The sequence below is a fragment of the Euprymna scolopes genome, chromosome 44, assembly GCF_053919585.1.
Source record: "Euprymna scolopes isolate OS-2025 chromosome 44, ASM5391958v1, whole genome shotgun sequence".
Classification (NCBI taxonomy): domain Eukaryota; kingdom Metazoa; phylum Mollusca; class Cephalopoda; order Sepiida; family Sepiolidae; genus Euprymna; species Euprymna scolopes.
Window position 1 is genome coordinate 47,555,453 of NC_136525.1, and position 23,541 is coordinate 47,578,993.

Here is a 23,541-nt window from a genome sequence, read left to right on the forward strand (position 1 = left end):
TGTTTACGTTTTGCGTTTATCTTTCCAAGAGAATTTATACTTATTCTAGAATAAGTTTTTGTATACCTTGAGGAAGCATGAAAAATAATTTCCATACACAAAATAAAACCTACTCATAAATTCCAATAATTTACATATATACATTTAACAAACAGAATACTAGTCCCAAGACAAGGGATAGTGTGAGTAAGGGATCCAGAGCGTAAATAATGAAATACGTTCCTTAATTTAAGCTATTCATGAAATTTAATAATCTGTGCAAAACAAAATAAAATGCACACGTTAAGTATCTACTTAGAATAAGTTTATTTTTCACTTAAGAAAATAATACAAAATTGTCACTTTCGTAAATAAATATATGTATATATCTCTCAGAAACTATCTCGTTTATTTTTTGCGCTTTTCTTTCCAAGAGAATGTATACTTCTTTTGAGTAGTAATATGTCCTACGAATGGGATGCCTTAATTTAAGCTATTCATGAAATTGAATAATCTTTGCAAAACAAAATAAAACTCACACGTTAAGTATCTAATTAGAATAAGTTTATTTATTGAAAAAGTTAAGTGATGTTCACATAATAATCTAGTAAATCAATTTACTGACGAGGCAATGCATGAATAATTTTTAAAGTTATTTATGATAATTAAAGGTTGAAGCCGACAAATTCCTTCAAGATAATACATGATAGATATTCTAGTGATATCTTAAAATAAGGAAATAACATTTTTTATAACACTTCTTGTATTCATATTAAGTATATATTTAGAATAAGTTTTGATAAATTATTCATAAATTATAGATATTCTAATGGAATGTAAAGACAAGGAAATAAATTTCATTCTCTTATCTTGACTTTTTTTATTTTTTATTTTACATGGTAGTCACCACTTATCAAGGCCCAGAAGCCACTCGGGGATAAGGGTTATTGCGTGTACAGTAATCAGTGGGATGCTATCGTAGTAATCGTTAGTATTGGAGATTTGGTAAAGTGGTGTACAAAAAATAGCTTAATTAGCAAAAAACGAGCAATTTTGCTCTTCGCAAAATCGCAACAAATGGAAGTTTTGTAAACACAGAATATATGGAAGCCCAAAATTTCAGCCAGTCGAAAGACTGAAAATGGCGTCATGTAATTAAAAGGGAGGAAGAGGGTGCTATTTCTCCCCAGACGTGCACCCGTACATTCCTATCAAAACGTTTGTATCATTTTTACCATTTTTTAAATTTAATTATTTTTCTATGTTGCTGTTTTTAAATCAATTTTTAAAAAAATTATTGTTAAATCGATATCCAATCGAATTTAAAATCGATATCGAAAAATAAGGAAATCACTTTTCCTGTGTTACCTTGCATTTATAATAACACTTTAATATACTTTTTGTATTCATATGAGTATATATTGAAAATAAGTTTTAATAAATAATATATGATTGATATTCTAGTGATATCCAAATATAAGGAAATCACCTTTTCTGTCTTAACTAACATCTTTTATAACAATTCTTGTATTCATATTAAGTATATATTTAGAATAAGTTTTAATAAATAATTACTAAATGATTGATATTCTAATGAAGTATAAAAACAAGGAAATCAATTTCATTCTCTTACCTTGAATTTGTAAAATCGATTTGATCCTGCTCCAAAACCGCCAAGAACCGTTCAATCTCTTCTATGTATGAAGATACATTTAGCCAATTATTGTCAATTCCAGCATCAAACACAGGAGGATTCGTAACCAGAGAGGAAATTAATTCTGTAATTTCGGCTTCCTCCAGGATAATTCTAGTAAAATTCAGCTTCACTGAATCCAGTGAAAAATTCGAGTCATACAGTTTTTCAATCTGAAAATGAATAAAAAATTATCAATTTAGACTATTGTTTTTATCAACATTATTTCTCTTTGGAATATTTTTCCTATACCATTGTTACTATTTTCATTATTATCCTTATCAACATTCCTTCTCTTTTCACTATTGTCCTTACCAGCATTATTTCTCTTTCAACAATTGTTAAAATTAATATGGTTTCACTTCCATTTACTATATTGACATCTGTTTAATGTTTTTTTAGTAAATGACTTCCAAACTGATTTCTGGCCAGGGCTTTGTTCATAATTATTATTACCCTTATTATTATTCTTTTTTCTTTTGACTATCGTCCTCATTAACATTCTTCTTTTGACTGTTTTCCTTATTAACATTATTTCTCTTTCGAGTATTGTCCTTATCAACGTTATTTCTCTTTGGAGTATTGTCCTTATCAACATTATTTCTCATTGGACTATTGTGTGAATAAATATTATTTTCTATTGTTTTATTAGATAGAGATTTTGCTCCAAATTCTTTGGATTGTTTTAATCCTATTATTCTTGTTGTATGTCCACTCTATGGATAATAATGAACTCCTCCACTTTATATTAAGCCCATGAGTATAGGTCTGTTCAATATATTTTTTTCACTAAATTTCTTTCGGTCTCTTACGGAATAATAACACTTGCGATAAAAAATTAAGGACCTGAAAGATTGTCTATAGTTTTTTTTTATCTAGGAATTCATCCCTATTACTTTACTAAATGTACAAGACTAAACATTTGCTTGTTCTTTTTGCTCTCTTTCCAACAAAAGAAAAACAACATTTTTTTATACTGCTGATTTGAACCGCTGTTGCATAGGGGTACATATTGGGGAGCCATTAACGGGGATTCATATTGGGGGCACATATATAACGATGACTCGTATAATACACGAACGACGATGACAATTCTGATGAGAAGACATTTATATATGTTACATCATGACGACGACTGTGACATATTAATGCATATTGGGAGATATAATGCAAGTTTTAAACACAGAGGAGGGGAGCGGATACTTCACTTATGATGGAAGGGAGGACACACAACTTGGAAGGGTTTACACAAAGCTCGTTATAAATGATGATAAAACACATTTACCTTTTTTTGGTTGTGATGAATGACGAGACAAACAATTACAAATATATTTGGTTCTTTATTCAATCGACCGATGGCGATTTCTTTATTTATCTGATCGGCCGGTCGATGACGTCAGGAATTCAAACTTGAATCTACATGGTCTAATCTTCTACCCTTCGCTTCTAAGGATCTTTCCTCTCCAATTGACAATCTCTCACCAACTCTTAACTCTCAACTCTGTCTTCCAACTGACTTCTAACTCCGAACCCTCAGAATCCTATATTGAGAAATCTCCTTTGTTTATGACGCCAGAAGTGTGGTTTTCAAACGTGACTAATTTTCACGTGGCTTTACATATGTTTGCCCAAACACACTTTTGGCAAACAAAAGAATCCTCAATTCTAATATAAAACCTATTTTTAAACAATATATTTTTAATTTGCATTGTCCATTCTTTTAACTGACATATTTAATATTCAGATTTCTGAAAGAATGGACAATCGACTCTTTTTCCGACATAAACAATATTTAACTATTTCTAATAGAATTAACAATAGACTTAATTTCTAACATTCCATTTTCCATTATTATCTTTAATACCTGCCTACAGGGTTCGATTCTAGCCTTTTCCTAATATCATTTTCCCTTATCTAGTATGTCTTCTTACTTACATAAGAAGGGAAGAGTCCTTCCATGTAACACCGCGATAGTGCCTAAATTTGCATTTATCTTCTTATTTCTCTATAGAGGGCTCACACGCCAACCGTAAGTGCTTATTGATGTGGTTCTTCATACATCCCTATATATATATATATAAAATGAACTTATTTTCCCCCCTCCGATGTTGACCCTTATAGGATTAAAAATCAAGACATTTCATGCAAATATAATATGCACAAGCTGCAGCACAATATCTGATGTGTGTTATAGGCCTATTACCTCTCCACTTCCTCGAAAATCGTAGATTCCTATATTTCTTCTGGTGAGAGTTCACTGTCACAATCGGTTAAAATCAATGGAAGTGTTAAAATCTTTTCTCTCTAATAAATTACTCCTCCCCCCACCACTTAACACCGTTGCGGGATCGTTCACAAGTAACAGTGAAGGAAGGAACACTGGTTTGGGTTTTCTTTACTTCATAGTTGCTTAAAAAACTGGAATGGAATTTTAACGACCGAAGGATTATTTATTCCATTTTTTTCGCTTTTCGCGGTGTTTTTTTTGTTTTTGTTTTTCCGAACACGTCCGTCATCTTTTTCCCTGATTTATGCTTTTTGTTTTTCCGGTTTCTTTTTTTAAAAGAAGTTTTACGTTTGTTCGCTGTTTTTTTTGTTTTGTTTTTTGTTTTGGTTTTGTCCGATTTTTTAATGAAGTTTAACATCGTTTTTTTTTAATTATTTAAGCAGGGTTATTACTTCGCTTAGTCATTACTTTACCCCCCCCCCTGTACACACGCCGCTAAGCAACCGGGCAACGCCGGATACCCCCGCTAGTTATTAATAATTGAGAGCAACAGAAACAAGAACAAATAGCAGATTGAAATAGGAAACTTTGCTAATGTAAGAACATTATTTAATTCGGGAGAGGGGGGGGGGCGTCGTATAATGTACAGAAAGCAAATAAAAATCGTTGGCACTTATTGCTGTAGTTCTTCCCGCAATTATTACAGGATTTTAAACTTTTGTCACCCACAAACCTGGAGACGAGGAAAATTTAGGAACTCGAAATGTTGTGTTGCGGGGGTTCATATTGGGGATATGTTGAATCGGGGCTCAGAACAGGGGATGATAGCGACGTTTATAATAGAGAGAGACATTTATATTCTTGATACACCAGGACGACTGTGATAATAATTCTTGGGATCCATATTATTATTACGGAGCTGTAACATTTATACAGTTCTTGTTAACACAGAGGAGGGGGACACATTACCTGAGAGGAGAGTTATACAACGTTCATTAAGATGACCATAAAAAACACATTTACCTTTTCGGTTGTGAGGAATGACGACACGAAGACAAACAGTTACAAAATATTAGATTACTTTATTCCTTGGTCAGCCGATTGATGATGTCAGGAATTCAAACTTGCATAACTACACGGTCTGTCTTCCACCCTTCGTCTCTAAGTCTCTGACTATCACAGTGACTGTGATTGTCTAATTATCATTTTCATTTATCTAGTCTACCTTCTTACATGAGAAGGGGATAGCCTTCTTATGTAACAGTAATAATTAAGACAAATGCAATGCTAGAATAAAAAATACATTAACAAAAGTATTTTACAGATGTATACGTCCTGGCTCTGGGACCATAACTGCCGTCAATAGATATCACGATGTTTAGTAGTAACTGTATTTAAAATATAGATGGTTGATTTCTTTATTCACCTATCGGCCGATTGATGATGTCAGGAATTCAAACTTGTGTGACTACATGGTCTGTCTTCTACCTTTTGTTTCTAAGGGGATCAACTCTCATTAATTCGCCGTCCGAATTTCGTCTATGACTGTCCGATCATCTCCCTAACTTCGAACCTCATCTCAATATATTGAGAATCTCCTGTGTTTGTGACGTCAGAGGTGTATTGTTAACCAATGTGACTAAATTTCACGTTGATTTTACATATGTCTGTCCAAACACACTTTTGGCAAACAAAGAATTCCCAATTTTAATTGTTCAATATGTAACCCTATTTTTAATCATTATCTATAAACTCGCATTGCGCATTCTTTTAACTGACATATTTAATATCCAGTTATTTCTAAAAGATTTTACAATCGACTGCATTCCTAGGATTTCAATTTATCCATTATGTTTTAACACTTGCCTACAGGGTTCGATTCTAGCCTTTTCCTAATATCATTTTCATTTATCTAGTCTGCTTTCTTACCTACATGAGAAAGGGACAGCCCTTCTCATGTAACAGAAACTTTTGGCCTTCGGGCCAAGATCACAGTGTAGTATCTGTTCTGATGCTGCACTGCACCGTTTCTGTCTTCGGTCTGTGGAGGAGGAATCCTTCATGACTGAGACAAGTTTTATTTTTGTTTCTATCCAGAGTACTCTTTTTTTGGGGAGCTAGATTTTCCCCACATGGCAAGGGAGGTATTATTGAAGAACATATGCTGCCCACAACGGTGGCGGCAGAGAATTCTTAAGAAACTAAAAAAAGAAAAGGACGCCGCTACAAGGGCGCCAAGGATTTAAAACCATTTATCAAAGAACTTTGATAAGAATCAATATTCTCCAGGGCTAAAAATATAGACTCTATCGACGGACTTGAAAATTTTTTTTTTCTCAGCTGAAGTGAATTTTCCTCATTTCCAGTTAGGATTTAGGTTTAGGGTTAGGCTTAGGGTTTAGGGTTAACAAGAAAACAAACGTTGTCTCTCTGTACTATAATAATAAAATAATATATATTATACTAGCCTGGGTGCACGGCGTTGCTCGGGCGAGCAAAAAAAATAGTAGTAGTTAAGCGGGCTCGAACCCGTGACGCGGAAGCAGAAAAGAGAGTGAAAGAAAACCTGACGTCTTACCTCTACTCCACGACGCGACCGGAAGTGTAAAGTTCAAATGTAATCTAGCCAATCAAAAAGATGACTTGCAGAAATGGCGTTGCTTTTAAACCCCTTACGAAGGTCGTTTTTAATGTAGGGGAAAAGCAGCCCCCCCCCCCAAAGAGGGCACTCTGGCAGTATCTAAATAAATAGTAATTGTCTCAGTATGAAGGGTTTCTCCTACATTGACCAAGGAGCAATAGAAATTTGATTAAGTGGAATAACGTTTGTCAGAATTTAATTCTTCCCTCTACTCTTCTTTCTCTCTTTTCTTCTTTCTTTAACCCACCCCTCTATGCGAGTAGTTGTAAACTGCTACTGATAGCACGTGACTGTTTCTTTGTTGACGATTGGTCGAGTGATTTTTTGCTCGCCGATTCAAGACAATTGTTGCATTGGCTTTTGGGAGTGAAAGGTCGTTGTTTGAAAATGTCGGACCTGGATGTTCGACGATTTTTATAATAATTTTGCGACGTTTTGATTGGTTGTTTAGCACAGCCGTTGGTTATAAAAATGATTGGCGAATCCATTCGTCTCATACCCCCCATCACAAGTCAAAAACATTTTACACATACCCTTTTTTGATATAATGGAAAAATCCTTTTAGATTCAATTTTGTATTCAATCAGTTCGCCATTTGCTACGTCACGGACCGCATTTAATTCTTCGCCGCCATCTTGGTTACTGATCTGAACTACGCCGCCATCTTTGTTCAACATAATATCTCAGAACTTAAGAGGTTAACTACGCGACTGACCGCATTTGATTCTTGGTCGCCATCTTGGTTACTGATCTGAACTACGCTGCCTTCTTTGTTCAACACAAATGTCTCAAAACTTAACAGGTTATGCGCCCAGCCACCGTCTTTTCTTTGACAGATCGGAATCTAAATTTGAATTGTGGCAGGTAAAATTTCTGGGATATCTAAGGATTCGAAAACTTAACAGTAACACATCGTGGCGAGACATCAGGAGGCTCTAGATTAAGGTCCTATTTTGTCAGTTAAATTTTCGTCTAGGTGACGAAAATGAAGAGAAAAATGCCGTCTGAGATCAGACAGAAAAGTCTTAAAAAATCAAGTCCAAAGTCTAGAAGAAAAGGAATAAGTGCAAATGTTAAACCTCAGACGAGTGAAAAAAAAGTGACGATACAAGCATCAGGAAATATTCGAAGTGAAAAGGAAAGTGTATAATCTTCAATGGTGCAGCAAGAAGAAAGAGCCTTCTCTAACAAGAAAAAAGTTTTAGTTCGACTAAGCTGTCGAAGCTACATCAGGCCAAATAATGTTTTTTTTTCAAGTAAAAGCCGACGAATACGAGTAAAAGAAAGTTAAAGATGCAGATTTATTTGATAAAAAAGAAAAAAGTTTAACGAGACACTTTTATTTTTATGCTATTTCAAGCAGGAATGACAATTCTTCTCTCTAAAAATAATCCGTATAAATTATCCTTGCTTCTAAAAAGAAAACTATTCTTCCCTCAAAGTAAGTTTTGCCTCTTTCTCAATCTTTTCTTATCTTTTAATTCTATTCTTTTTCTCTCCTGAACTGTTACTAAAACCTTTAAGGTTCGCCAAAAAAGGCCATTTTTTGACAGTCAAAATACAGTCTTTGATATGGTTAAAAGGTGACTTCAGACTTTATTATCTTTTCTCCTCTCCCTTTCAATTTATTTTTCCCTCTTTAAATAAAAGTTTATAATTATTTCAAGTGGTTTTATTTTCCCTCTTCTTTCTCCTTGTCTTACTTATAAATGGTTATATGTAATTGGTTTTACAAGTTCTAGTAATTAAATAAGTCTAATTTGGCTGTCATTAAGTTAAATTCGAACACGTTATAATGAACTCAATTTTAATAGAAACCTAAATATAAAAATTGTAGACATTAACTAATGTCGTTTTATAAACAAAAAAGAAAGCATATGACGATAGGAAATTAATTCGAAAATGGCTACTCACGTTTTAACTAAACTAACTAGATTTTATTATCAATGATGTCTCTGTCTCACAAGTGTAGAGGCATTGACAATAACCGAAATGGGGGGGGGATAAAGAGCTTACCTCGGATACGTCTATTGTTGTGTTTCGAGCCGAGCAGAAGAGAGTTCCAAGATGGCGTCCATGGGGTTTTATTGGCGTTGACTCCATGCAATTCTCGCAGAATCGCGTGTGCTCTCGCGCGATTATGCAAATATATAAAGGCAGAACGTTGGGAAGCAGTTAGGCAGTGTCCTGCAGATTGTGCGTAGGTGGTTCTAGCGGTTTGATTGTTCTTTGTGACGAACCACGAATCTGCGAGAAGCGAGTTTTCTCCTGCCTTTTTTCTGTCTCCTTCTTCTTCTTTCTCTACGATCATTACAACCAAGAAATCCTTCTCTTCTAGAGGTGAGCGGTGCAGGGCGAATCTAACTATTTCTTATCTTTGTTCCTAATTTTTGCCTACTACATTGTGCTACAAGCATATATAATTTGAATACAATTTCGGGCATATGGCACCGTGGCTCGTGCGTAAGCTAATGCAAGTTTCACAAAGTCTAATGCAATAAAAAAGTCTGAATGTAGACAATATCAAATATATAATATAAATAAAATAATAAACCTAAAATAATAATATAATAAAATAAAGTTAAATGTTGTTTTCCACGTGGTCTGTTGCATATAGTTTATCAACGTAGAGATGGGACTTTACATATCCCAAGGAAAATAATATAATGGAGTTATATCGCGTGATCGACGTGGCTAGATCGCAAGTCCATCTTTTTCTCAATAAATTGAGCGTGTTATTTGCAATTTGAAAACGCTGGTTGGATGTCAGTCTCTTTATGATAAAGTACTCGTCTGAACTCCAGTTTTCTTCTGCCTTTTTTTTTCTGTCTCCTTCTTCTTCTTTCTTTACGGTCATTACAGCCAAGAAATCCCTCTCTTTTAGAGGTGAGCGGTGCAGAGCGAAACTGACTATTTCCTATCTTTGTTTCTGATTTTTGCCTACTACATTTTGTTACAAAAAGACAAAGGATACCCCCTGTAGAGGCAGCTGCACATGTAATTGTATGGCAAGGATTATACAATCCCTAACCACACCTCTCCTGAATCGGCACTGCTTGAGTCCAGTGGCAAGGAGAAGTCCGGGACGATTGATAACAATGCCGAGATAAGCAGAGAGTACAAACAGCACCTGGAAGTCCCGAATGGTCACCCATCTGGTACTGGCCAGGATCATCGTTGCTTAAAGGGTGTGTCAAACGTGATCCAGAAACTAAATACTCTCATTTTGTGGTAAAAAAAATTACAAACACACAAACAAAAAAAACAAGCAAACAAAACAAAAACAAAGAATATAGTGGAAGAAAATGCATTCAAAAATGGCAACTTACGTTTTGAATAAAAGTCGCAAGTCCATCAATACTTAAAAGTGCCTCCATCCAATTTTTGGTGAAGAATTCTTTTAACGAAGCACTGGAACAAAGGAGAGTTTGAAAGTCGCCTGCTTTACTTCCCAAAATATCTGTTGCGAAGATTTCCTGAAACAAAGAACTATTCAAACAGATCTTGTCCCACTCGGCTTCAGCTAACAACTTTTGGTACTGAAATTAAAGAAAAAAGACAGCAAGTTGCAATCAATAGTCAAATTACGTCAAATTATTAACAAATAGTAGTCATTTATCGCTATCCATCTTCATAGCTTCAGTCGCTTACGTTCTTGATAAAATATAATCAATACATTTGTATATTAAAATAAAATACGCATCAAGTTCGCTTGAAAGCCAAATCACAACGTAATATAAGGAAAATAAACAAATATTTTACTTGTTTGAAATTTATCACATTGAAATTAGAGAAAAAAGATAAGTTGCAATCGATAGTCAAGTTATGTAGAATAAATAACAAACTGTAGTAATTTATCGCTAGTCACTTTCATAGCTTCAGTCGCTTACGATCTTAATAAAATACAATAATTACGGCGCTTCTACACTATTGGGACGATATTTTGTAGTCGGTAAACAGAGTTTTAGATAAAAAACAATAGTTTTAACTTTTTTTTTGTCAATTCTAATAAGTTACTACGGTAGCTTTCAAATTCTGCTGTCGGAATTACCTGAACATTACTGAATTATCAAACAAAGCAACTTTCATCGTGTTGCGGCCATCTTGTTTAAATCAAAACGAAAAATTACCTCCCTTTTGAATTCTTCTGTGTTCTACGATCGTTTTTCATCAAATTCTTTTTTTTTTATTTTCTTTATAAAATAATTTTATACCTTATCGATTTTCGTAATTTTTGGATATAATCGTCTTAAAAATACGAGGAATACGTCGATACCATTGTTTTTATGTGAAGTTAAGTTTTAAAATTTCCGAAATTTCGTCCCAGTAGTGTAGAAGCGCCACAATTATATTTAAATACAGTTTTACAATTAAAAGGATATTAAAGTTTCAGGTGCTTACGTTCTTAATAAAATATAATCAATGCATTTTAGTTCTACAATTAAAAGAATATAAAAACTTCGACCTCACTTAACAACTGTTGATACTGAAATTGGAGAAAAGAACAGAGAAGGATGCAATCGATATCTAAATCTTTACTCCCATAAATTTGATTTTTTTGTGCATTGATATTCTTATTAAAACTCTTTTATATTTATTTATTTATTCATTAAATAAAACTTTGTTATATATGGGTCGTTGGATTGCATTTATCTACAGAAGATCTAGCTAATTTGCATATTCTTTTAAACATTAATTTTAATTAATTCCCTATTAGTTCTTGCAGATATTCTACATGATTTATACCTGCGTAATATTTGCGTAAAAAGGTTATAGTAAAACATCTTTTTATATATATATATATATATATATATATATATATATATATATATATATATATATATATGCGTATATATATTTGTTTTAAAAAATGCCTTCCAAATTACTCTGTCAGTTTTTGGTCTACAGACATGAAACTTAATATATAGGGTATTCGAACCCGTGTGAAACTTCATATTTTGGTTCTAGGCGAGGAAAATCGGTACAAGAGTGTGAAAATTAAAAAAAAAATGGAATTTGCCAGGTGAAGGTCGAACGACAACATTACGAATATACATGCGCAACGTAATAGCTATTAGTTCACGTTTTAATTTTAGCCTTGCAACAAGCACGTCTTCATAGCTCAGGCATTAACGTAAAAAGAAAAAGTAAATTGTAAGCTAAACGTTTTAATTTCGATTCTCGGCGGTGGCGCACGAGTCATTTTAAAAAAAAAAAACTTTTTATATCAGTATATTTTGTTCCAATATAATATAATGTTATATCCTTATTTTAAATAAGAATACACCAAAAAAAAACACGGGGTTATGGGTGAAAGACAAAGGGGTTTATTTACAAGGGAATACGTGTGAAATAAGAGTTACTCGACATCTTTTCTTATTCTCTTCCTGTCTTTTTTCTTTCTGCCTCAGTCACGTGAGAGGGTCAATATATTCATAGTTCATTTCATCTATGAAGGGATGTTAAGTTATTCCGGTACTTATACAGTTTAGTGACGACATTAAAAAATGGAAATATTGGAAAAAAAATTTATTGTACGTAACTGTTATAGACTGAAGTTCTCCGAAAAAAAATTTCACTTCATTTGATCAAGTAGTTTTTTTTTTCACATCGAAAAACAATTATTTATCACGGCTACGTCAACGTGGCCATTTTGGAAATGTTATTGCAGCGCCCAGGAATTCCCCAAGGGCAGGTAACTGCCGTGCATAGCAGAATACCTCTATTTTAGGCCAATCTAGCCCTTTTTTTCCCCCACCAGAATGAGATTTTTTTTTTTTTTTTTTTGCGAAGACAGATGCCATTTTTGGTTTTTTTTTTTTTTTTTTTTTTTTTTTTTTTTAAATTTGTAACAGAAGTAAATAAACGAAATTTCGAAATTTTCGAATTTAAAATTTTGTTTCCAAGTTATCCATGCGTGTCCAACTGCGCATGTTTCGAAAATAATCTCGTATAAAAATTCAATTCTTTGCATTCTTCAATTTTTTTGCATATTCAATAGTATTATTTAAAAAAAAAACGCAAAAAAATTGTAGATTTAAAAAAAAAAAACAAACGAAAAAAAAAACCGGGAAAAAATTGCAGATGCGTTGTACGCATCTCATTCTGGCGAGAAAAAAAAAGGCTAGATTGCTAAATTTGGTCTAAAATGGAGGTATTCTGCTAGGTACATTTCCAAAATGGCCACGTTGACGTCGTCGTGATAAATAATTGTTTTTCGCTGTAAAAAAAAAAAAAAAAAAAACTACTTGATCAAATGAAGTGAAATTTTTTTTCGGAGAACTTCAGTCTATAACAGTTACGTACATTAAAAATTTTTTTTCAATATTTCCATTTTTTAATGTCGTCACTAAACTGTATAAGTACCGTTATTCCATTACATCATATAATAATAATTTCCAAACCTGCATTAATCAAAATATCATATTTAAGCGTATTTTACGACGCGGCAATGCCGGGCGGTCTGTTAGTCATGTATACATTTTGCAGACAGAAAATAAACAGATAATAAATAATAGTAATTTATTGTACCTATTTACGATGCCTCCCCACGGGACAGAGCCGGACACCAGGGTCGTCTTTTAACGTGGAGAAAAGGAACAAAAACAAAAAAATGCCTCAGTCGTGAAGGATTTCTCCTCCACTGAAAGAGAACAAGAAACTGAAGTGTAGCATCTGAAGAACAGATACTACACTTTGATCTTGAACTGAAGGCCAGCACATTTATATTTTAAACCGCTTACGTTCTTAATAAAATACAACTAATACATTGTTATAGTTTTATAAGAGAAGTGTGAAAGGAGTATTAAGTCTTCAGCCGCTTACGTTGGTAATAAAGTTTGCACGCAAAGAATTATTACAGTTCAATAGAGTTTTATAAGAAAATGGCTAAAATTTATAGATATATTTTATTATTTGCAACTATTAGTCTGAAATAAATACTCTACTTAAAAAAAAAAAAGAAAAAAGTTGTTGTTTCTTTAATGTTATAGGAAACGACAGAGATTACTAGAGAATGCATCTCTCGTGTCCTACTAGACTGAATTTAACAAATTTTAGTACTGAAATTGGAGAAAGAAGAGAGAAAAATACAATCAATAGTCAAATCTATCTATAAATCTATAAAAGTGAGAATGTGTGTGCGAGGACATTTCTCAACCTATATACTCAACGAATTTTTGATTTACAGACTTGAAATTTTAGTATATAGATTATTCCGACTCGTGGGAAATTTTTTTTAATCAGTTTTCATCCGGGAAAATTGGCTGCTAAGCGGTAAAAATTAAAAAAAAAAAAAAAATCGGTACGTGTGTGTGTGTGTGTGTGGGGGGGGGTGATTGGATTTTTATCTGTTAGTCGTTTCACTACTGCGCATACATTAATCGTTCACACGGCAGATTAATTATGTTGAGAATAAGTAGGTTTGTAAATACTTTTTAAATAACGTGTCAAGCTGGCCTAATGGTTATCGTACTTGACTCGCTATCTTTAGGTTTTGATTTCGATCTCAGTTTCAGTATTTTTTTTTAATTTACAAGGAGTGAACTGTTTAGAAAAATATAATACTCGCATGAAATGAAGATGTCTTAGTTTCTTTCCGTTTTTTTTTTACTTCATTTTTTAAAAGGAATTTGACGTTACGTTTAATACTTACAGTACTTCTTGTTTAGGATAAATAAGAATTCTGCATTAAAATATAATATAATATTTATATGTATTTTACGACCGGGCAACGTCAGCCGGCCTGCTAGTTATGCAAAAAGTTTCCATGCAAAAAATTAAAATAATACCAGCATTTTACCAGTATCACCTTAATAGCTTCAGCAGCTTACGTTCTTAATAAAATTTGCATGTAAGAAAGAACATACAAAATAAAGAAAGAACATACAAAATAAACAATAGTTATTTACCGTTATTCTCTTTCATAGTTTCAGCCGCTTACGTTCTGGATAAAGTTTATATGTTAAAAATGGATAAAAATAGCAAACAAAATAAACAATAGTCATTTACCGCTGTTTACCTCCAAAGTTCCAACCGCTTACGTTCTTAATAAAGTTGGTACTTAAAAATTGATTAAAAAAAAACAAACTATTTACCGCTTTATGTTATTGATAAAGTTTGCATGCAACAACCATCCGTTTCTATTTATTTATTCTAGGAGTATCCTTTCTCACTGGAATTGTTTGTCGTGCATAAATAAAAAGAAATCTATGAAAGAAGTCCAAAATAAGGGAAATTTCTTTACCTTTGCTTGATTTTGGTTCCAACGTCCAAGAGTTTCCAGAACAACTTTGACAAATTCAGGAGTTTTCTCAATCAATTTGAAAAATTTCAGGACCTCTATTGATTTCATAAATTCACTTAAAACAAATTTGTCCGTGCCTTGAGAAAATTCAAGAGAAATTGAGTTCACATAAATACATGGCATTATAGATCGATTTAATTACAGGCAATAACACAACATTAATTCCCGATTAAAACCACCTACATTAACTATTTAACTTTTTGGTTCCCCGACAAAACGAAGATGAACTTGTAAATTCACTCTTGCCCGTTCGTCTATCCGCACTTTTTTTCAATAACTACGCCTTGGAATTTTTGGAAATTTTGTACAAACATTAAACATAATATGACTAAAAATTAGCAGAACGGATTTCTGATCAAGCTCATAGTTGCTGAATTCTAGACGTCGGACAGCTGCTGAATTCTAGAAGGCTGGCAGCTGCTGAATTGTAGAAGTCGGACAGCTGCTGAATTGTAGAAGTCGGACAGCTGCTGAATTGTAGAAGTCGGACAGATGCTGAATTGTAGAAGTCGGACAGCTGCTGAATTCTAGGAGTCTGGCAGTTGCTGAATTCTAGAAGTCGGACAACTGCTGAATTCTAGAAGTCGGACAGCTGCTGAATTCTAGGAGTCGGACAGATGCTGAATTCTTGAAGTCGGACAGATGCTGAATTCTAGAAGTTGGACAGCTGCTGAATTCTAGAAGTCGGACAGCTGCTGAATTCTAGAAGTCGGACAGATACTGAATTCTTGAAGTCGGACAGATGCTGAATTCTAGAAGGCTGGCAGCTGCTGAATTCTAGAAGTCGGACAGCTGCTGAATTCTAGAAGTCGGACAGATACTGAATTCTTGAAGTCGGACAGATGCTGAATTCTAGAAGTTGGACAGCTGCTGAATTCTAGGAGTCGGACAGATGCTGAATTCTAGGAGTCGGACAGATGCTGAATTCTAGAAGTCGGACACATGCTGAATTCTAGAAGTCGGACAGATGCTGAATTCTAGGAGTCGGACAGCTACTGAATTCTAGGAGTCGGACAGATGCTGAATTCTAGAAGTCGGACAGCTGCTGAATTCTAGAGTCGGACAGCTGCTGAATTCTAGAAGTCGAACAGATGCTGAATTCTAGAAGTTCGACAGTTGCTGAATTCTAGAAAGAGTCGAACAGATGCTTAATTCTAGGAGTCGGACAGCTGCTGAATTCTAGGAGTCGGACACATGCTGAATTCTAGAAGTCGGACAGATGCTGAATTCTAGGAGTCGGACAGCTACTGAATTCTAAGAGTCGGACAGATGCTGAATTCTAGAAGTCGGACAGCTGCTGAATTCTAGAAGTCGAACAGATGCTGAATTCTAGAAGTCCGACAGATGATGAATTCTATAAGTCCAACAGCTGCTGAATTGTTGAAGTCTGACAGCTGCTGAATTCTAAAAGTCGGACAGATGCTGAATTCTAGAAGTCGGACAGTTTTTTTTTCAATAAAAGTTTCAAAAAGAAGCTGTTGTCTTGTTTTCTTCAGGACGACGCTTTTATCGTTCCACACTATACTATCTGTTCTAAATTTAATTTCGTTTAATTTTCAGGGTTGTGGAATCGGAAGGAGTTGAACTCGCAAGTGATCCAACCTACTGCTCAGTGGCATAGTAAACTATAGTGCGAAACGTTAAGGAGCATTTGATCGATATATTAAGCTGCTGTTGTTTTGGGGATTACATATCTCCGTTGTACGTGAACAGGAACTTCCGTTTTTAAGGGTAGAAATGCTAATTTTGCCTTTTGGCAAAGAATGGGAGGTATTTGATTGATCTACCTGTCCAGAAATGGAAACTGTACTCCATGGATATCTTTTATAAATTGCAATATTGTTCCCCTCACATTTACTGTAATTGTAATAATTTCATTAAATAAACATTCCAATTAAATTCATAGATTACATATTCTATCCGGCTTAATAATTTGTGTAGTATTTATATGGAATATCTAACAACTAAAGCTGTTTTAGAAAAATACTGATATAAATAATAAAATATTTACTCCCGACCAGTAATTCCTCTTTTAATCAAATAATGCGATAGAGGTTTAAAGTTTGCAAACGCTACGGGGCTTATTAGATAAAATATTTGTCAAAGTGAAACGAGTGTTTTTTTTTTCACCTTTTATACATAGCAAAATATTATGTCTGATTTTATTGTAAATGTAATTTTAATAATGTAATAATAATAAAAAAAATGAAATTCCAATCAATTTAATAGATTACATTTTCGATCCGGCTCAATAATGTCTTGGGTCCCGTTTGTAAATTCTAAGCTTACTTACCTCTGATTTTTTGTAAATGCAATTTCAGAAACTGATTCGTATACATTTGTTCAAGAATGGTACGTTTCATTTCTGCCAAAACGGAATTATTTCCAAATTGTAAACTGTTTAAAGTTTCATCCAAAATTCCTCCAATGCTTTTGAACACTACTGTCATGCTAAATAGAAATAGAAATAGAAATAGAAAATATAAATAAAAAAGCAAGTCTTTTGGTGTGGACGAGGATTGCTCATCAACACACGCATATGCATATTATGTATTTAGGCAGCATGTTTTCATTCAAACAAGTATTGTTGAATAGAACGGAGTGTTTTTGTTTAATTAGATTTTTATTGTAATTTTTCAATTTTTCGAAATGTCGTTCTTATTTCTCGATCGAATCTGTGCAAGAAAGTTCCATAGTTGTCTTGGTCCATCTGTTTTTTTTTTGATTGTTTTTTTTTTGCAAAAAGAAAACAACAAAAACGTATATTTTTTTTTACACACGAGACGCTTTACTAGTTCCGAAAATTTGAATATAATTTTAACTGAAGTATATAAAAACATCCAGATTTTAAACGAACAATAATGAAGATTACCTGAAGACGACTGATGAAACTCAGTCAAAAGTACTTGCAAAAAGATGACAAAAAAGCTCACCAAGCAAGAACATATGCATATGTATATATACGTTTATATATAGATATATACATATGTATAAACACACACACACACACACACACACATATATATATGTATATATACGTTTATGTATAGATATATACACACATATATATACACATGATGAAAATAATGGAAATAATATTCCGATAAAATAGGCAAATTGGAAAAGTCCCCCACACTCCCTCCCACACTATAGAAAACACATCCCGTAACAATTAATACATATAACCTCAGTCAATAAATTACATATGAAAAATACACTCATTTCATTTCAGTTACACTTATATTTGAATTGTAACGGACATATTTGTTCCAGAAAGAATATAAATTGCATCATATCTTTTTAAATATATTAACGGCTATGGCATAATTTTCTTTTTATCTCTTTCACAACTCTTTGTCCCCCTCCCCTTTTTTGAATTTCTAACCACTTTAAAAAATAAATATTGGTATTTTTTTTAGATTAGATCCACCACCACAATTTTCTTTTAAATTACGGCTTTAATAGGTTTCGACTATGCTGAATACGGAAATCGCATTAAAATTTTGCATAAATAAGTAGTTATTGAGATATAAAAAGTTGTATTATACATTGTATTCTTTGGCGGCCATCTTTGTTACGCGCGTCATAAACAAATTTACGCGCGTACATTTCCAAAATGGCCACGTTGACGTCGTCGTGATAAATAATTGTTTTTCGCTGTAAAAAAAAAAAAAAAAAAAAACTACTTGATCAAATGAAGTGAAATTTTTTTTCGGAGAACTTCAGTCTATAACAGTTACGTACATTAAAAATTTTTTTTCAATATTTCCATTTTTTAATGTCGTCACTAAACTGTATAAGTACCGTTATTCCATTACATCATATAATAATAATTTCCAAACCTGCATTAATCAAAATATCATATTTAAGCGTATTTTACGACGCGGCAATGCCGGGCGGTCTGTTAGTCATGTATACATTTTGCAGACAGAAAATAAACAGATAATAAATAATAGTAATTTATTGTACCTATTTACGATGCCTCCCCACGGGACAGAGCCGGACACCAGGGTCGTCTTTTAACGTGGAGAAAAGGAACAAAAACAAAAAAATGCCTCAGTCGTGAAGGATTTCTCCTCCACTGAAAGAGAACAAGAAACTGAAGTGTAGCATCTGAAGAACAGATACTACACTTTGATCTTGAACTGAAGGCCAGCACATTTATATTTTAAACCGCTTACGTTCTTAATAAAATACAACTAATACATTGTTATAGTTTTATAAGAGAAGTGTGAAAGGAGTATTAAGTCTTCAGCCGCTTACGTTGGTAATAAAGTTTGCACGCAAAGAATTATTACAGTTCAATAGAGTTTTATAAGAAAATGGCTAAAATTTATAGATATATTTTATTATTTGCAACTATTAGTCTGAAATAAATACTCTACTTAAAAAAAAAAAAGAAAAAAGTTGTTGTTTCTTTAATGTTATAGGAAACGACAGAGATTACTAGAGAATGCATCTCTCGTGTCCTACTAGACTGAATTTAACAAATTTTAGTACTGAAATTGGAGAAAGAAGAGAGAAAAATACAATCAATAGTCAAATCTATCTATAAATCTATAAAAGTGAGAATGTGTGTGCGAGGACATTTCTCAACCTATATACTCAACGAATTTTTGATTTACAGACTTGAAATTTTAGTATATAGATTATTCCGACTCGTGGGAAATTTTTTTTAATCAGTTTTCATCCGGGAAAATTGGCTGCTAAGCGGTAAAAATTAAAAAAAAAAAAAAAATCGGTACGTGTGTGTGTGTGTGTGGGGGGGGGTGATTGGATTTTTATCTGTTAGTCGTTTCACTACTGCGCATACATTAATCGTTCACACGGCAGATTAATTATGTTGAGAATAAGTAGGTTTGTAAATACTTTTTAAATAACGTGTCAAGCTGGCCTAATGGTTATCGTACTTGACTCGCTATCTTTAGGTTTTGATTTCGATCTCAGTTTCAGTATTTTTTTTTAATTTACAAGGAGTGAACTGTTTAGAAAAATATAATACTCGCATGAAATGAAGATGTCTTAGTTTCTTTCCGTTTTTTTTTTACTTCATTTTTTAAAAGGAATTTGACGTTACGTTTAATACTTACAGTACTTCTTGTTTAGGATAAATAAGAATTCTGCATTAAAATATAATATAATATTTATATGTATTTTACGACCGGGCAACGTCAGCCGGCCTGCTAGTTATGCAAAAAGTTTCCATGCAAATGTATATATACGTTTATATATAGATATATACATATGTATAAACACACACACACACACACACACACATATATATATGTATATATACGTTTATGTATAGATATATACACACATATATATACACATGATGAAAATAATGGAAATAATATTCCGATAAAATAGGCAAATTGGAAAAGTCCCCCACACTCCCTCCCACACTATAGAAAACACATCCCGTAACAATTAATACATATAACCTCAGTCAATAAATTACATATGAAAAATACACTCATTTCATTTCAGTTACACTTATATTTGAATTGTAACGGACATATTTGTTCCAGAAAGAATATAAATTGCATCATATCTTTTTAAATATATTAACGGCTATGGCATAATTTTCTTTTTATCTCTTTCACAACTCTATGCCCCCTCCCCTTTTTTGAATTTCTAACCACTTTAAAAAATAAATATTGGTATTTTTTTTAGATTAGATCCACCACCACAATTTTCTTTTAAATTACGGCTTTAATAGGTTTCGACTATGCTGAATACGGAAATCGCATTAAAATTTTGCAGAAATAAGTAGTTATTGAGATATAAAAAGTTGTATGCATTGTATTCTTTGGCGGCCATCTTTGTTACGCGCGTAAATTTATTTATGACGCGCGCGGATGCACGTAAAAAGATAGCCGCCAAAGAATACAATGTATAATACAATATTTTATATCTCGATAACTGCATATTTCTGCAAAATTTCAATTCGATTTCCGTATTCAGCATAGTCGAAAACCTTTAAAAGTCGTCATTTAGAAGAACATTGTGGAGGTGGACCTAATCTAAAAATTTACCTAAATATTTGCTTATTTTACATATATTGCGTTGTAATTTGGCTTATAAACGTATATTATACGTATTTACTTTTAAATTTAAACAACGATTGTATCACGGAGAACACACCTTTGATATATGTATATATGTGCGTGTATGTTTGTGTAGCAGAATGCCCGTTTAAGTACATAGGTCATGACATAAGCATTTCGAAGTTATTTATGAGATGTCGACTTACATTACATTTAAACTTCTGCATGTCAGATCAATCAGGAAACAGTTAACAGGGAGGGAATTCCAAGGTCAAGCAGTGAAGAATATAGTCGAAAGCTTTCCGGCATCTAGAGATCTTAACAATGTAGGGGTGGGATTTTGTTGCTTTTTTGTGTCGTCTTTCTATTCAGCGTTCTCCACTGTTTATAATTTAGATGGTTTTTCGTTTACCTTTTTCTGTTTTGATGTGAATCTACCTACTCCTTTTTCGTTATGAATTTCCCATTTGCTTACGTAAAGATTGACGTAAATAAATAATCTCAGTTTTAAAATATATTCTACTATTTTTCTATTTTGTTATGCTAATATACATATTCTATTTTTCTTTTTTTCTTACAAACAATTTCTTGGCCTTTTGGTCAAGATCAAAGTGTGGTATCTGTTTCTTGTTCTCTTTCGGTGGAGGAGAAATCCTTCACGACTGAGACAATTTTTATTTTTGTACCTTTTCTCCACGTTAAAAAACGACCCTGGTGTCTAACTCTGTCCCGTGGGGAGGCATAGTAAATAGGTACACTAATGTACATATTTTAATGAATGCTAATTCGAAGACTATTTCATGGGTTAAAATAACATAGAGGAAGACTAAAAAAAGTTTCTCCTAAAACTGCTAAGAAATTTTCAAAATCTGTTGTATATTCACATTAAGTATCTACTTAGAATACGTTCCATGTCACTTCTAAAAATAAAGCTAATAAATGATAAATGAAGGCAAAAAGAAATCATATTTTATAGCCTGACAGAATAAACTGTCATTTCGTAAAAAAAAAACAATGAATATAGCTTCATCTGTGTTCGTTACAACTCTACTTTCAACCGAGTCGTTGTTTGTTTCGTTCACCACACTCTTCTTTTACACACGTCCGTTCGCTTTAGTGACTAAGAATCGTCTGTCCCCCCCGCTTTCCTTTCCTCGTTATTTATGGAACCAGGGTAACAGATTCTCCGAGATTCCCCGAGATTCCACGAGACATTTTTGCACATAAAAGCCTGCGGGCGCCATCTTGATTCTCAATTTGTGCTCTGCAGGCACAAACACGCAGCCGCTTTAACGGTAAGCCACTTCTTTCTCCACATCCTCTCTAATATGTAGAAATATATATTTATGTATGAAAATATTTCCCTATTTTTAACGAGAAGTTATACCTATTTTTAGTGGGCAGTTAGTGGATATGCTTTTTAAAGTTGTTTATGAAATTTATCATTTTAATGACGCCCAATAAGATCTATATTGGCCTCACATAGAGATACCTTTAGCTGGTCTTTGAATCTAAGTAAGGGGTATTGTGATTTTGTCTATTGTCTTTATAAAATGAACTTTATATGAAGCATCCGCTAAAAAGGTAACTGTCTGTCCTCCGCTTTAATAGTCTGTCCCCATCATCAATAATGAATTCCATTCTCCATGTTAAAAAAAAACTGTCTATTACACATCTCTTCATATTCATATCTCTCCTAAGAATGATAGGAAATCTCCAAGTATTGTCATCATCGTCGTCGCCGTTATATAAATATCTCATCGTCCGTTATGTGTCACCGATATGTAAATCCGTTATTCAACAGATTTAATTTAGCGCTATATAACACCTTTAATTTAGTGCTATATAACACCTTTAGTGCTATATAACACCTTTAATTTAGTGCTATATAACACCTTTAGTGCTATATAACACCTTTAATTTAGTGCTATACAACACCTTTGATTTAGTGCTATATAACACCTTTAATTTAGTGCTATATAACACCTTTAATTTAGTGCTATATAACACCTTTAATTTAGTGCTATATAACACCTTTAATTTAGTGCTATATAACACCTTTAATTTAGTGCTATATAACACCTTTAATTTAGTGCTATATAACACCTTTAATTTAGTGCTATATAACACCTTTAATTTGGCGCCACTACACAACACTCGTGGTGCTGTGGTTAGAATACTTGAAAAAATAAGAAATAAGAAGTAAGGAAACTAAGAAAATTTTTAAGTGTAAATCTGTTTCAAATATTTCGCGTATTCACATTAAATTATTTAAAATAAGTTGAAGAGGGTTTCAATTCACTTAGGGATAAATATTTATTTATTTCTTAACTTAATTACTATGTTAGTGACGGGTATTTTAATATTATTAGTACTACATTGATAGTGCTACACTGTTAGTACTACACTGTTAGTGTTACATTGATAGTGCTACATTGATAGTGCCACATTGATAGTGCTACATTGATAGTACTACATTGATAGTACTACATTGATAGTGCTACATTGATAGTGCTACATTGATAGTGCTACATTCTTAGTACTACACTGTTAGCGCTACATTGATAGTGCTACATTGATAGTGCTACATTGATAGTGCTACATTGATAGTACTACATTGATAGTACTACATTGATAGTACTACAT

General features: G+C 33.1%; 1 protein-coding gene across 4 annotated transcripts in view; it reads right to left on the reverse strand.

Annotated features, from left to right (window-relative positions):
• LOC145268835 (uncharacterized) overlaps positions 1–23,541 on the reverse strand; it is a 1,065,816-nt gene that overhangs the window by 493,955 nt on the left and 548,320 nt on the right. For all 4 annotated transcript variants that reach the window (XM_080124499.1, XM_080124501.1, XM_080124498.1 and 1 more), the window contains 4 exons: positions 17,139–17,296; positions 14,786–14,922; positions 9,870–10,079; positions 1,613–1,845 (listed from right to left, as the gene is read on the reverse strand). In XM_080124499.1, the coding sequence (XP_079980625.1) occupies positions 1,613–1,845; positions 9,870–10,079; positions 14,786–14,922; positions 17,139–17,296 (738 nt within the window). The remainder of the gene's footprint in view (positions 1–1,612; positions 1,846–9,869; positions 10,080–14,785; positions 14,923–17,138; positions 17,297–23,541) is intronic.